At 41.0% G+C, this 15,737-nt stretch overlaps 1 protein-coding gene across 1 annotated transcript in view; it reads left to right on the top strand.

The window, feature by feature from the left end:
* The window catches only part of LOC6040387 (calmodulin), a 67,426-nt gene that overhangs the window by 39,004 nt on the left and 12,685 nt on the right, over positions 1-15,737 (top strand). Inside the window, exon 3 of the mRNA XM_038257936.1 lies at positions 3,560-3,802. Within this exon, the coding sequence (XP_038113864.1) occupies positions 3,560-3,802 (243 nt within the window). The remainder of the gene's footprint in view (positions 1-3,559; positions 3,803-15,737) is intronic.

Here is a 15,737-nt window from a genome sequence, read left to right as displayed (position 1 = left end):
CGTTATTTCTTCGCTGTAGCTGTCGCTGAAATATGACAAAATACCATTTTTTTGACCATTTATTGAATTATCATCACTTCACTGTATCTTGTGGCGAGTAGAATTGATTTTTTTCTTGTTGTATTTCCCCTAAGTCTAGAATATGAGTCCCAGATCTTTATTGCCGTTCAAGAGCCAAACGACATGCGACACCTAGTGTTGAGTAGCAGAACAGAGCGAAGAATGTCGATTGAAATTTCCGCCCTTTGAGGTTATGTATGCGAATTCTGTTTTGTTAAATTCCAGCGTTCAAAACAACTTTTGAGCAAAAATTCGAGCTGATACTTTGTTAAGTTTTGATCAGTGTTGCGTTCCTCACGCGCTCACGCGCTCGTGAGCGCTCACTTGTCGCTCATTCGTGAGGAGGAGCGCTGCGCGAGCTAGCTCACGTTTACCCGCGCTCACGTTTGCTCCGATTTTTTCAGCTCGCGTTTGCCCCACGCTCGCGCTCGCGCTCATTTTTCGCTCACGGAGCGCTCACTTTGGAAGTATCGCGAATCGTTTTACTTTTTGAGACAATTTTTGTTTTTCAATCCTAGTTTGATTTTGTACTTAAGGCGCAGCATGTCAGTGGAAACAAGGGAAGGGTATGAGCGCGTGAACAAAAAGGACTGTAATCCTTAGAAAAACATACAAAACAATGAAATAATTCAAGAAGATTTATGTTGGGGTAAGTTCGATTCAATGTTATATGCTTGGTTGATTAAAATATAAAATTAAACTGTTTTATGTACCTAAACAGTTTGTTGGCTACCATTCCAGCGTGCGGATCAGAATGAGCAACCATTAAACAAAAGTCATTCCATTTAATAAATCGTTCAGTGCTTGGAAACGACTGATCATTTTTATAAAGTTAATCTTTCTCATTCTAGAAAACTGGGTAAAATTGTTGAAACAGTTCTCTTTTTACAAAAAAAAGCCTACAAATTGTGTTTGAAATAACCCATTTGAATGAAATAATAAAAAATGGCATTGTTATGTTTTAGCACATAAAGGGTGGCCCCTCTTCCGTCAAGTAAATTATATCTAACACTTCCGCTACCAAGCCTCTGAAAATATTCAATTACAGATTCAATAAATGATTTTTTTGAATATGGACATTCTCTTAAATGTTCAGAATATAAGGGATGATTATAACTTTTATAAAGCTCACTGCTGTTTTTTTTTTATAGGTCCAATGAAACATTTTTTTTTGTGTTTTTAAAACCGCCTTGAGTCAAAACTCCGGATTCTAAAAACTTAAAATAAACATTTGTCAAATAAATCATTTTTTTTTACATATCAGTGCATCTCTTCACGTCAATGATTTTTTTACATTAAGAATGAGTTAGCTCTTTGTTAGCACACTCAAGAGTGAATCATTCTGCCCCTTGGCTAATTCTGAATTTATATAGAACGTACATTTCGGTTCGCCGACTAAATCACTTTATTGCTTACTTTTGTTTGTTTGACCACTTTCTTGTTTGTTTTTGCTGCCTGTGCTGAGATAGTTCTAGAAACTTCGTTTCAAACAGGCAGATGCTTTAACAAGGAAAAACAACTACCTACTTTGGCTCACCAGCTCACGTGAGCGCAAAACGCTCCGGTGAGCGTGAGCGAGCACGAGCTACCTGATAAAAACTCACGCTCCAGCTGGAGCGAGCACGCTTTCCGTGAGCGCTCGCTCATTCGCAACCCTGGTTTTGATGCTCTATAATTTTAAACAATATTACTATTTCAAAAATATTTTTTTTTTAATTTTTTTATTGCGTTAATTTATAGAGGGCAAAAAGTTTACACTCGTACTACTTGAATTTTTTCTCAAAAGTTGTTCTAAGAGCTGTAAATTCAAATTGAAGTTTGCATTCCTATGTAATCGAACAGCAAAAATTTTAATCGTCATTCTTTGATGCTTTGCGCCATCTGTCGGAATTTTTGAGCTTTTAATCGCGAATTGGCTGGTCATTTTTGTTACTGTCTGGAAAACTCATTAGAATTAGACTTTTTGATTGGTTGGAGGTGTCGACCAATAGGTCGCTCAGAATATTTATTTATGGTAAATTCTCATCGATAGATGTCTCTATCCCCAACCAACCAGATATCAGGATCTCTACGACCTAAATGTCTCTGCTCTTGGGGTTTTCAATTTTGACCATCTTGTCGCCATCTAGTGACAGGCAGTTGAATCACTAATCTAGAACTGAACTCATGAAATTTGGGGTAAAATATTGTTAATAATTTGTTTCTCTTCATTGTATCTGACGCCATCTAGTGGTGAGCTCTCTTTTCTGCGATTGACGCCACTTGCCACCTGTAAAGGAGGTTTAAGACTATGACAAACAATCAAACTCGTACTTTTTGACCGCTTGCCTTAATTGTTTTTATTTGCAGAAACGTCAGCCTGAATACATTTTGCTTTGTTTACGATTTTGCCGCAAACAAGTTCGCGAGTTTGGCCAACTTTCAAACACAAAAAAGTCCAAGTTTCATAGTCTAATACCTCCTTAACTCATCAAACTTTATCTCTTCGCGGAATCTGTCGTCATCTAGTGGTGAGCATTCACAGCACATGAACATCGTCTGCTTATCTGTGATTCGCAAGGTGTTCAACCCCGTTCCAACGCAATCTTTCATCAGAAAAAAATCCCTGCCAGCTTCACAATTCATCGAACAATCCATCATCACGAGATGGAAAGCAGCTGACTTGCCACAAGCTTTCACCACTCGTGAGAAAATCGCAAATCTCCCAGCACAATATGTACCACACACATACACCCCATTTTGCGAAAATTCTCCGCAACCCCAAAAGCAGTAGCAGTAGCGTGCCACCGTGTTTACACATGTCGTCGTCGCTGGAGGAAATTGCCGTGCGATTTGCTCCCGGCCGCGGCGGCAGTGTTTATGAACTGATTTTAACGAGCACTCGCTAATTTTAGACGACCTCAAAGTTGGTGAGTTGTCGTCGCAGAAGGCCCTTACGGGGTGCGATTTGGTCCTAGTAATGTTGAATAGATTTTTTTTAATTTCTTTAGAAGTTCTCAACTTTGGCTAAAGAACTCATTTTTGGAACTCATAACTACCTTTAATTTGTTGTTTTTTTGTGCTGTCATTTTTACAAATAAATACAAGTTGACATGAGTTACCAGAGTGCACTCATAGTAACTCATGAGATCCATTGCAGAGATCAATGCATTGAATTAAGAACATCGTTTGAACAGACAATGCATTGAAGCAATTGCTTGAAACGGCTTGAGGATCTCATGAGAACTAATGAGTACCGTCATGAGTTACTTTGTCGGTAACACATGAGTGGGCGCTCATTGAGTAATTTTTTAGCTAAATGCAGTCACATGAATGTTCAAACCCCCCCTAAATAGTGCTTTTTGAAGAACTCATACTGGTAACTCAGGTTCAAACGTCACCTTACGGGGTCTCACGTGTTACAAGCTTACTTTCGCGTAGAAATTTATCGATTTTTCGCAACCGATCTCAACCATTTCTCTACAACGTTACTAATCAATCTTTTTTTTCAACTCCACAGGCAACGGCACGATCGACTTCCCCGAGTTTCTCACCATGATGGCTCGCAAAATGAAGGACACCGATAGCGAAGAGGAAATCCGGGAGGCGTTCCGAGTCTTCGACAAGGACGGCAACGGCTTCATCTCGGCGGCCGAGCTGCGCCACGTCATGACCAATCTCGGCGAGAAGCTCACGGACGAGGAGGTGGATGAGATGATCCGCGAGGCCGACATTGACGGCGATGGCCAAGTTAATTATGAAGGTAAGAGACGGTGTCCTTGCGAGATTCTGGAAAAGGGACACGCGACTAGACAATCCTGGAAAGAGAGAGAGAGACGAACGCGTGTGACTAATTGGTCACAATCTGCAGCGAACTGCGGGCCCTTCTTTAAATAACTCACCCTACCGCAAGAGTCAGCTGTGCGAGCAATGCTTGGCATTTTTTTTCTGTTTGTCGCGGGTGTCGCGTGAGATTGATGCATCCCCCAAGATGCCGGTTCCGGTGTTTCTCGTCGTCGTCGTCGTCTACACTACAGAATACAAAAAACCCTAGCCAAGTCGTCGAGGTGGCAAATGCACCACTTATAGTGGCGCGCGCGGACAACAAAAAATCATAGACTAGAGATTTTGTGACACTTTTCAGAAGGGAGGGTTTGACACGCGGAAATGATGTATGACCGCAGCGGAGCTGCGCAATTTCTTGAAATTGTACTCGCGGCTAGCAAGTTGTTAAACCGTGGAACTTTGCAAGCGGTTTGGGCAAATTTTATGGGTCCCCCGGTCTGGAGCAGCGACTTGACTTGTTTACGAAATTGCGTTTCCGCAATTGTGAGATTTTTGTGGTTGGAAAGAGGTGCCCACAGAGTTAGACTCGAAATTAATCCCCGGAGATGTCGCGCTTATCTCGGGGCTGCTGTTGCAAATCCGGGTGACAACGTTTGAAATTTTTGGGGGATGAGCATGAGTCGGTCACACTCACGGATGTTTGAACAGCTGGGCTGCGAATGATAAGAATCGAAGGGAAACACATCTTGGATGCAGCTTTGATGTCCGGGTCTTATCACGTTTAGAAGCTTCTGAATGAGCTAACGTTACATGTTACTTTTTTTTAAGAGTGTTATTCTACCTGTCATCTCATGACAGGGTTTCCACAACTTCAATCAAGGTAAATGAAAATTTACATCTTTTTCATGTATTTTTACAACGTATAGTAGAACAATTCACTTTGATGATTTTAATTTACCTTGTTTCTGAGGTAAAGTTACACACTTGTTCTGATACAAAATATGTCGAATATTCAGAAAAAAAAGTGCACAGTAACAAAATTAATTTTGGAAAATTCGTTGGCTGAATTTTCCCTCGTTTGCAGGGTGGCCACTCAAGTCGGGAAATCGGGAAAGTCGGGAAAAAGTCGGGAATTCGTCAAAATCCGCCAAAAATCGGGAAAAAGTCGGGAATTTATGATTTTATGTCAAAAAGTCGGGAAAAGTCGGGAATTCTGAGCTTTTTATCTCTTGAATAAATTTTGTAATATTTTGTACAATTTTCAAATTAAATTCACTCATTTCTGCTTTAGAAACTAACTTCAAATTTAAGGTTATTTTCACTATTTCAATATATTGAGTATGGAAAAGCTGTTTAAGACCTTTAAAATCTTTATGAATATTGGAGTCTTTCACACAGATTTTCAAAATATTTTTTTATGAATCAAATGATCGCTTTTAAATTTTGTTCAGAAAAAAAGAGGTAAAGTTGATGAAAAACTAATATAAAAAAGAGCGTAATGGCTAGCTTAGAATTATGATTCTATTCCATTTTGTCACATAATTGAACATTTGAAACAGGATTCGAACTTGAGTTTGGCAATAGTTTTTTTGGGTAAATATTTGTAATTGTTTAACTTAATTCATTGTGATTTAAAATGGGTTTTTTTTTTTCAAATGTTGCCCTTGAACTTTTTTTTGTGAGTATGGGTAAATTACCTACCATAGATAAAGCTTGATTTTCAGTTTGCGGAAAATTTAAATATCGAATATAATCCAAAATTGAAAAGATTTTTACGTTTTGAAAACATAAAGAAAAAAATGAAATTGCAAAAAAAAATAATCCACGAAATTTTTAGTTCTTGCATAATTATTTAAAAAAATTGTCTTTTCAAACAGTCGCTTAAAATAAGTGGGAAAGCATAAAATCATATCAAACTGAATTTTCATTGAAAAAAAAATGGTAAACAAAGTCCTTTTTGCATCGTTATTCGACCTACTTACGAAAAACCAATATCAGAAATGCTCGAGATTGTTCATCTACACGTCCTTCATGCCCCAAACTTAAAAAAAATTGAAATATTGTCTCATTTTCGACAAAAACTTAAATTAGTGTCAGAGGTCACGGTGGCTCTTACGGCTTTTTGAAAACTCACCCGAGATTTGTTGTTTAGTTTCTGTATTTTCAAAAAATGCCTATATTTGGATTTTTTTAAATTTATTGAGTTTTTTTTTTTCGGTGGTTAATATTGACTTTTCTTATAGAAAGTTTTTTGTTTGAAATAATTCTTTAGATAAGAAATGCCTATTATTAGAGCATTCTGGAAAAGTCTGGAAAAAAGTCGGGAAAAAGTCGGAAATTTGAAAATGGAATTTGAGTGGTCACCCTGCGTTTGAGATATTTTTTTACCTCAGTAACGTAAAAAAAACCGTAAAACTCCATACTTTTTGAAGAAAAATCATAAATTTCAGACAGTTTCGGTTTCAAAGATTTTGCAAATTTTCCTACTTTTCCAAAATTTACTGCTCTGGCAATGTAAAAATTAACATCTTTTTATCTGTAATAGCTCTTTTCACAAATGAATGGAAGTAAAATATTTAGGTGAATCGAGACGCCAGTTCTTGAACAACTTCTTTCAACTTAAATTAATTTCTGAACTCGACAGATTACTTGCTTTCGACCTATTTAGCGTCTGCAAAAAACAGACGTTACCGTTTTTTATCCTTCCCGTTTCACCTTAAACTATCATATTTTTAACTTGATTTATTTTTAACTTTTTACTTGCAGAAAAAAAAATGTTTTTACTATCTATGCTTAATAGTGCATGAAAAGAAAAAATCTACTCCAAAGAAGCATTTTCAGATCCATTCAGGGTCCCAAAATTGATAAGATACAGATCAAATACAGACTTAATTTTGTATTATTTTACGAAATTTTACACACTTAGATTTGTTTACCGAATTCGGTAAAGTTTACAGAATTTTCAACTGTTGAACAGTTCGGTAAACTGAAAATTACCGAATTCGGTAAAAACTTACTGAAATTCGGTAATGAAGTTCATCATTGTTCATCGTACAACCGAAATTCGGTAAAATTTGGTTCATTTTGACGGATGGTTTACCGATCTAAACTTTACCGATTTTTCAACTACCGAATTCGGTAAAAAAAATTTAACTGTTTATGTGATATTACACGCTAAAACATGTAACATCAGTATGCGAAACGTACTTGACCGAAATGTCAACCTCATATATGCGTTTATCCTTTCCATTTTTGATCGGTCTAACGGCCGAGCGGGCTAAGGCGGCAGTCCTTACTGTTGGTACTGGGTTTGAATCCCGACGGTTGCAACTTTTTTTTTTTTAGTTTACAAAAATTATACATGCAATGTGTAATATTAAGTGTCTTTTTTGACGAAACTGATGTGTATGCTTTTGCATGCGATTTTTCCATCTGATTTTTTGCTGTTAATTTGTTATTTTCGGGATCGAAAAATCTGTTAAATACAGATTTATCTGTATATCTAGCATAACTGATTACGCCCAAGCACATTTTTTTGTTAATATTATATTGATATATTAATGTCAATATTAAAAATAAAAGCGGGAAGCCCTACTGCGCTGCATTTACCGCAGAGAGGATTCTGTGAACGAATCACATTTCAAAGAATCTACAGGGAAAGAAAGATGCGTTCAAAATACTTCTAAATTTTAGCATTTAGACTTTTCAGTCTAACTCTTTCAAATAAGATTCTTATTTTGCTGAAAATGGAAAAAAATCCATCGACCTGCAACCCCTGTCCATCATTTTTATAATTCAGATGGCCATTTCAGCGCTGCCATCATCGACGGCCGAGAACGATGATGGGTCGGGCGCGCGCGTTCATAGAGACATTAGGAACCAAAACGGTTATGCTAATAACAGTAGTGCGGGGGGCCTCTACAGCTTGGAAAGCCCCATTATCAAGTCCATTTCATTAGCCAAATGAGTTTTCCACCGCGCTTCCCGATATGGGACTGCCCTCCGGGTTTCAATATGGCACCCAACTGGAATAGTTGTTATAGTTATGTAATTTTCAATTCGATTTATTTAAGTGAGGGTTTCAGTTTGGGACTCGCTGTTTTTCGCTAGAGAGTTGACAAACTAAACTAAATTTTGTTGAAATGTGTCCAAAAACTGGAAGCTTTACCCTAGCCAGAGCAGAGTCGCCTCCGGCGACGGGATGAAATTAGCATTTTGCGAAAATTGAGTCATAAATCAGAGCTGTTTAGCTGTACTCGCGGCGCTTGGGGCCATTATTGGCGACGCAGTGATTCGGAAAAGTAGTCGCACTTGCGCAAAATCCCAAAATACTTGGCAGAGTCTAATCAGCAGTTCGCTTTTGCTGGGGCAACAAAGTGTAACAATCTCTCTCGAAACTAGTTGCAATGCAATTATCGAGCTGCTGCTTTCCTTTCGAGATTCGCTCTTATCCTGCTCTACTTGTGTAAGCTGGGCGCTTATAACCAAGTCATTCCCCAGAGGAGCACTAAGCAGGAGCTTCCAATCAATACCCACCTCCCCCTTTCAGCCACGCTTTCAGTAAGATAGATGGTGATAGATCAAAGCTTGAGCCGCACCCACTGGGACTGTGCGAGAGAGAGATTGCGTCATGCGAGCTTTTCCGACCTTTTCCCGGTGGCCAATCCATCACCACCATGACCATGATGGCGTGGGCGTAGAAGAACATGGGCTTGCGTGTGTGGCCTGCAGAACGACCTTATTCCGCAAAATGGAACCTCTCTTTTGAAGTTGAACTGCAGTCAGGTAGAATTTGGTGGTAGATTGTGCAATCAAGCCACCCACCCTCGTGTGCTCGATAACTCACGTGAGCGCAACCCTTTCTCCGTTCCCCACAAAGCGGGTGCTAATGGCCTCGCCGAGGTCGTCCCGATAAATCAATGTCAGCGAGGCCCCGAAATTAGATCGTCGAGTCCCGATTTGAGTCCAAGTCGACGGTGGCGTGACGCCGATCCTAGCACCTGACTGGTCTACCAGTGGGACACATTAAATTTGACTGACACAGGCGGGCGTTGATTGCTGCCTCTAGATGGATTGGGCAACGTCCGCTCTGCTGCTCCTCGCTCAAAAAGGAAGGTCGTGCTGGACTGGGCTGGTGACGAAAGAAAATGGGAAGCAATTTACCACCCACCCACAGTCAAGCTTTTTTTTTTTGGTGGTCTGTTCGGAACCAAGTAACTTCAGCTCTGCAATGCGCAGACTGTGGAGTGTCCAATGCAGTTTATGACGACGTCGTGGGAGGGCGAAAATTTGCATGGCAAACATTACACTTCGTAGACCATGCCTGCATTATAGTATGGTGAGTGTGGTCGGAACTTCATGAAGAAGAGAGCTGCAAAAGACGACGACGACGGCGACCACTTTGCAGTTCATAATAATATGCATTACATCAAATGTGAGCGCGTTCAGCTGCCCACACCAGCAGAGAATTTGAACCACTTTGCAAGTGCCTAGGAACACTTTGGAGAGGCGCACATCCACAGTGCTCGTAACTGAACACCATATCATTGTCTCGGGAATGTGAGGAGCGGCCACGTCTGGCTAGCTGCAGCAGCATCCGGATATTTGTCGGAACTGGACCCGCTGCAAAGTTAGTAGCATGATGTGACGACGATCGTCATGGCGCGGCACTTTGAAACAGAAGCGTAACCCAGACAATGGAGACGACGACGACGACGACGTGGAAGTGGAGCCCCTAATAACATGGTAACGAGCTAGAACAGCCAGAGAACATAAGAGCTAGTTATATTCTCTGTAATGTGATCTAAATGCACAGTAAAAAAAATGTGTTTATTTGGAAGCTGTAAAAATGTTATTTCTATTCAGGAAGAAAAAGTGGCATTACGCCGGATAAGTGGTGGTAAAGTTTGGGGTAGCTGAGCTCAAATATTACCAAATCTGCGACTACAAATTTGTCAACTCCCCAACCAATATTTCCTACATTCTACAGCCGCTTTTTTGACGGTCTTCTTGGGATACACATTTCCATTACAGTTTTGAGCATTTTTCAAGCTTACCTATGCCAAAAAAGTTCAAGATGGTATGTCAGAGACATAACCGAAAGACATAGGACCAAACAATTTGAATGTGTTTTTGGATTGCTAGTGAAATCTGAAATAAGATTATTTTATTTTGTTTCATAGATTTGTCGGCAAAATTGTCATAAATGTTCTCCCAAGGTGAACCTTCTATGAGGGCACCGGCAACTCCAGGTTGTGGCCACTACGGTCGAAATGTCAATTTTCATGTTCAGTATCAAAAACCATGAATTTTGATATCCATATTGCCACAACTCGTATGGTTCTGTTAAAGACCCTCCGGGCCCCGGGAAACCTGCTTTGAGATCACCGGTCACTCAAGGTTGTGGCCACTACTGTCGGAATGTCAATTTTCATGTACAGTATCAAAAACCATGAATTTTGATACCAATATGCCACAACTCGTATGGTTCTGTAAAAAGTCCTCCGGGCCCCGGGGGAACCTGCTTTAAGGGCACCGGCCACTCCAGGTTGTGGCCACTACTGTCGAAATGGCCATTATTATGTTCAGTATAAAAAAACCATGAATTTTGATACCCATATTGCCACAACTCGTATGTTTCTGTAAATGTCCCCCCAGGCCCCGGGGGAACCTTCTTTGAGGGCACCGGCCACTCCAGGTTGTGGCCACTACTGTCGAAATGGCCATTATTATGTTCAGTATTAAAAAAACATGAATTTTGATACCCATATTGCCACAACTCGTATGTTTCTGTAAATGTCCCCCCAGGCCCTGGGGGAACCTTCTTTGAGAGCACCGGCCACTCCAGGTTGTGGCCACTACTGTCGAAATGGCCATTATTATGTTCAGTATAAAAAACCATGAATTTTGATACCCATATTGCCACAACTCGTATGTTTCTGTAAATGTCCCCCCAGGCCCCGGGGAACCTTTTGAGGGCACCGGCCACTCCAGGTTGTGGCCACTACTGTCAAAATGGCCATTATTATGTTCAGTATCAAAACCATGAATTTTGATACCCATATTGCCACAACTCGTATGTTTCTGTAAATGTCCCCCAGGCCCCGGGGAACCTTCTTTGAGGGCACCGGCCACTCCAGATTGTGGCCACTACTGTCGAAATGGCCATTATTATGTCCAGTATAAAAACCATGAATTTTGATACCCATATTGCCACAACTCGTATGTTTCTGTAAATGTCCCCCAGGCCCCGGGGAACCTTCTTTGAGGGCACCGGCCACTCCAGGTTGTGGCCACTACTGTCAAAATGGCCATTATTATGTTCAGTATCAAAAACCATGAATTTTGATACCCATATTGCCACAACTCGTATGTTTCTGTAAATGTCCCCCCAGGCCCCGGGGGAACCTTCTTTGAGGGCACCGGCGACTCCAGGTTGTGGCCACTACTGTCGAAATAGCCATTATTATGTTCAGTATCAAAAACCATGAATTTTGATACCCATATTGCCACAACTCGTATGTTTCTGTAAATGTCCCCCCAGGCCCCGGGGGAACCTTCTTTGAGGGCACCGGCCACTCCAGGTTGTGGCCACTACTGTCGAAATGGCCATTATTATGTCCAGTATAAAAAACCATGAATTTTGATACCCATATTGCCACAACTCGTATGTTTCTGTAAATGTCCCCCAGGCCCCGGGGAACCTTCTTTGAGGGCACCGGCCACTCCAGGTTGTGGCCACTACTGTCAAAATGGCCATTATTATGTTCAGTATCAAAACCATGAATTTTGATACCCATATTGCCACAACTCGTATGTTTCTGTAAATGTCCCCCAGGCCCCGGGGAACCTTCTTTGAGGGCACCGGCCACTCCAGGTTGTGGCCACTACTGTCGAAATAGCCATTATTATGTTCAGTATCAAAACCATGAATTTTGATACCCATATTGCCACAACTCGTATGTTTCTGTAAATGTCCCCCAGGCCCCGGGGAACCTTCTTTGAGGGCACCGGCCACTCCAGGTTGTGGCCACTACTGTCAAAATGGCCATTATTATGTTCAGTATCAAAACCATGAATTTTGATACCCATATTGCCACAACTCGTATGTTTCTGTAAATGTCCCCCAGGCCCCGGGGAACCTTCTTTGAGGGCACCGGCCACTCCAGGTTGTGGCCACTACTGTCAAAATGGCCATTATTATGTTCAGTATAAAAACCATGAATTTTGATACCCATATTGCCACAACTCGTATGTTTCTGTAAATGTCCCCCAGGCCCCGGGGAACCTTCTTTGAGGGCATCGGCCACTCCTGGTTTTGGCCACCACTGTCGAATTGGCCATTTTCATGAGAACCGCCGCATCATAGCGACTTCCACGCCGTCCGCTTCGCTTGAATTTCCTCCTTCTGCTGCCGGTGGTTCTTCCTTCTGGTTGCTGGTCCTCTTCTTCTATTGGCCGCTGCTGCTGCTGCTCCGCGCCGGCCCGACGTGCACAGTTCGAGTGCTCGTTCCAAAGTGACTTGCTTTTGCGAAATTTTCTGCTTAAATAGCGGCACAGCCGGAGAACGGCACAAAAGGGGCGCGGTCTCGAATGCATACGCTCGCTCTGATTGGTCATCTGTCCGATTTGCACTGAAAAATTACTCATTTTGATTGCATGTTTTAAGTGCTTTAACTATGTTTAGTCAGACTATCTATGTAGTTAAACAATAGCTGAAGTCTTCCTCTTTCGATTGGTGGTCCAACCATCTGGATTGATTCACAGGGAAAAAAGATATAAGCGTTCAAAATGTCCCCTTTTTTAACGCTTAAAAGTGACGCTTTGGATCGAATTTCTGAACTGGCCCCCCAATATAGTAAGTAAAGACATAGTCCTATGTCAAAATCGTGATTTCACAGTAAAAAATGTGTAAATTTGAAGTTGTAATATTAGCTCTTTTATGATGTAATATTACTTCAATTTTGACTGGAAAAGTGGCAAACACTGGAATAGTGGTAAATGTTGTTGATAATCAACAGGTAAACAAGACATAATGCTTAGTAAAACTAATGATTCCGTGTAAGAAAATACTTGGTGGGACAATTATGCGTAGAAGTTTACCGATGGGACAAACAGACTAGGTGTTGTTTTAAATGAGTTTCCGAACCAAGTACCAGATTATATTTGCTTTTCTTAACGTACACATCAAACTAAACTTTAAAATGTCATAAAGTCAAAATCCGCCAAAACTGACATGGGACAATTATGCGCAGAACGGCAACTTGATCTCAATTTTGAGATCCAGAAGGCGATCTCAACTTTGAGATGGGTTGGGTTGGGCATTTTTACCATTTTACATGAAATAAACCGAAACGCGGGTCGAGAGGACGACCCTCCGGAATGGGGCCGCTGCTGGGACGCGCACAAACTACTGCCGGGAGGACGACCCTCCGGATAGTGGTCGAGTTGCTAAAACGCGAGCCGCTGCTGGGACGCGTACTAACCACTTCCGGGAGGTTGACCTTCCCACCTTCTGGAACGTGGACGCGTAGCCGAAATACGGACTGGCTGGGACGCGCACGAACCGCTGCCGGGAGGACAGGCTGGAAACGGTAGAGGAAAAAAAGACAGATAAAATCTAAACCTAACCTCAATTTACAATTTTTGCTACCCAAAAAACTACTTTTTACATATATGTCTAAAAAGGAAAACTAATGTAAACTTGCTCATCACTTACCTGTACAAATTTTCATACTGTTAATTTACGAAATTTCACAAATTTTACTTATAAACAAAGCCGAAACTTCCACGAGGTTTGATCTTGACAGCGTCCACTGACAAATTGCAGAAGACTGATTGAAAAACAGTCATCTCAACGCTGAGTTCGCTTTTGCCAACTCAAAATTGCGAATGTAAACAAAAGAAACTGATCGCAAAAATTGTGTTGGCAGAAACGATCTCGTTTTTGCGACGTTTTTCTCAAAAAATGAGATCGCATGGTTAGCGTGTAGCGACCAAAACGAGACGGTTCTGTTTTACTGCTCTGTCAGCTGCATATAAAAGCGATGGTTTGTCTAGTAAACAAAGTTGTCGTGATTGTTCAATCATGGGTTTTCTGGACAAATTGCAGTTAATTTTTTATTTTTTTTTTAAATCAATTCTTTGCGGTCGTACAAATGATCATTGTACTCAGAAAAAAAATATCGTTGTGAACAATAAAATCAGTAATTGAAGCTTAATTTTAGGACCTAATTCAAGCAAAACAATGTAAAAGGACCGAATCCGAAGTGTAAACAAAGAGTCTGTCTTGTTCACGTCAGTTGATGTTTACATTTGGAACGAGCAGGATAGAGTGTTTTTTTACACTTCGGCTTCGGCCGTATTACAATGTTTTGCTAGAATTACACTTTTTTCTGACATAAAAGATGAACACGTTCTCAGGTGTAATATTACCATGAATTTTTACTGTGTTGGTTAACAGAAGATCTGATTATTTGAAGTGAAATTTTGGTTTTGCAATGTTTGCTGAGGAAACCTGATGGAAATTCTAGAAAAAGGCCTTAAAAAAGGTAAAAAATCCCGAATTAGTAGTGTTAGTAACCTTAACAAAAACCCAAATATTCCAAGGTGATCTAATCTCGTTTGTTGTTTCTAAACTTGATAAATTAGAAGTTAGTAAAGGATGTTCGTTTTCATGATTTAATCACAGACGTAAATAAAAAAAAATCAATAGGGTCCTAAAGCCCTAAGTAAATTTTTATGCACAACGATTAACAACACGCTTAAAAACCATTTCTGATCACTTTTTGTTATTTTAATGCAAAAAAAAAGTTGGCAAGACAACATTTTTTCGATGGATCCGAGTCCGTGGTCCCCTTGGAAAGAGCTGTCAAGTAGTAGGACCTTTTCTGTCAAAAAAGACCGCGAGGTTAATGTTTCAAAATTGTTTTAAAATACAAAACGTTAATGAATCAACTGTCAAAAGTGTTTAAACGAGCTGTGGTGAATTCGAATTTGTTGTGGTGAGTTTTCGACCACTCAAACTGACCGTTAAATTGTCGATTGGTAGTCTGTTTGAATGTTGTCTTATTATTCAAAGTGATTTTTTTTGCGATTTCATAATTTTGTCACGACTTTATTTGCTATTTTTTGACAAAGAACTTTGTCCTAAGGTTTCTATACGTGGTGTCAATCCAAAATTTTCGCGAAGCGAAAACGTTACGTGACGAATTCCCCTCTCGGCAAATTTCCCCTCTTTTTGGTGCACGCTGGTTGGATGAACGAACGTTTCCCAATCAGTCAATCGAGAGACGTGAGATTGATGTATCTAAATTCACCCCCACTCCACCTCATAATTTTCGGATCGTCGACGAGCCAACAAAACTCGGCTCGGTCGGTCCCGAAAATTCATTCTATTGCTGGACGTCGACAAGAACACATCAGAAGCAGATGGCCTGGTGGCCCGGTAGCAGACGGCCTGGAGGTCCGAGAGCAGATGGCTTGAAGGCAAGGACCAGCTAAGACATGCCAGTCGCGGGAGTCGATCATTGGAACTGGCCACCACCTGGACTGGAGTGGCCGGAGGCCCCAGGGATGTTCCGATGGGGGGACATTTTCCGGACCGTAAGAGTTGGGGCAATATGGGTATCAAACTTTATGGTTTTTGATACTGGACATGAAATTTGACATTTTGGCAGTAGTGGCCACCACCTGGAGTGGCCACAATCCGGAGTGGCCGGAGGCCCCGCGGATGTTCCGATAAGGGGACATTTGCTGGACCGTAAGAGTTGGGGCAATATGGGTATCAAACTTAAGGGATTTTGATACTGGACATGAAATTTGACATTTTGGCAGTAGTGGCCACCACCTGGAGTGGCCGGAGGCCCCGGGGATGTTCCGATGGCCGATGGGGGGACATTTGCCGGACCGTA

The sequence above is a fragment of the Culex quinquefasciatus genome, chromosome 2 (genome assembly GCF_015732765.1).
Source record: "Culex quinquefasciatus strain JHB chromosome 2, VPISU_Cqui_1.0_pri_paternal, whole genome shotgun sequence".
Taxonomy (NCBI): Eukaryota; Metazoa; Arthropoda; class Insecta; order Diptera; family Culicidae; genus Culex; species Culex quinquefasciatus.
This window is presented reverse-complemented; position numbering and strand designations above follow the sequence as displayed.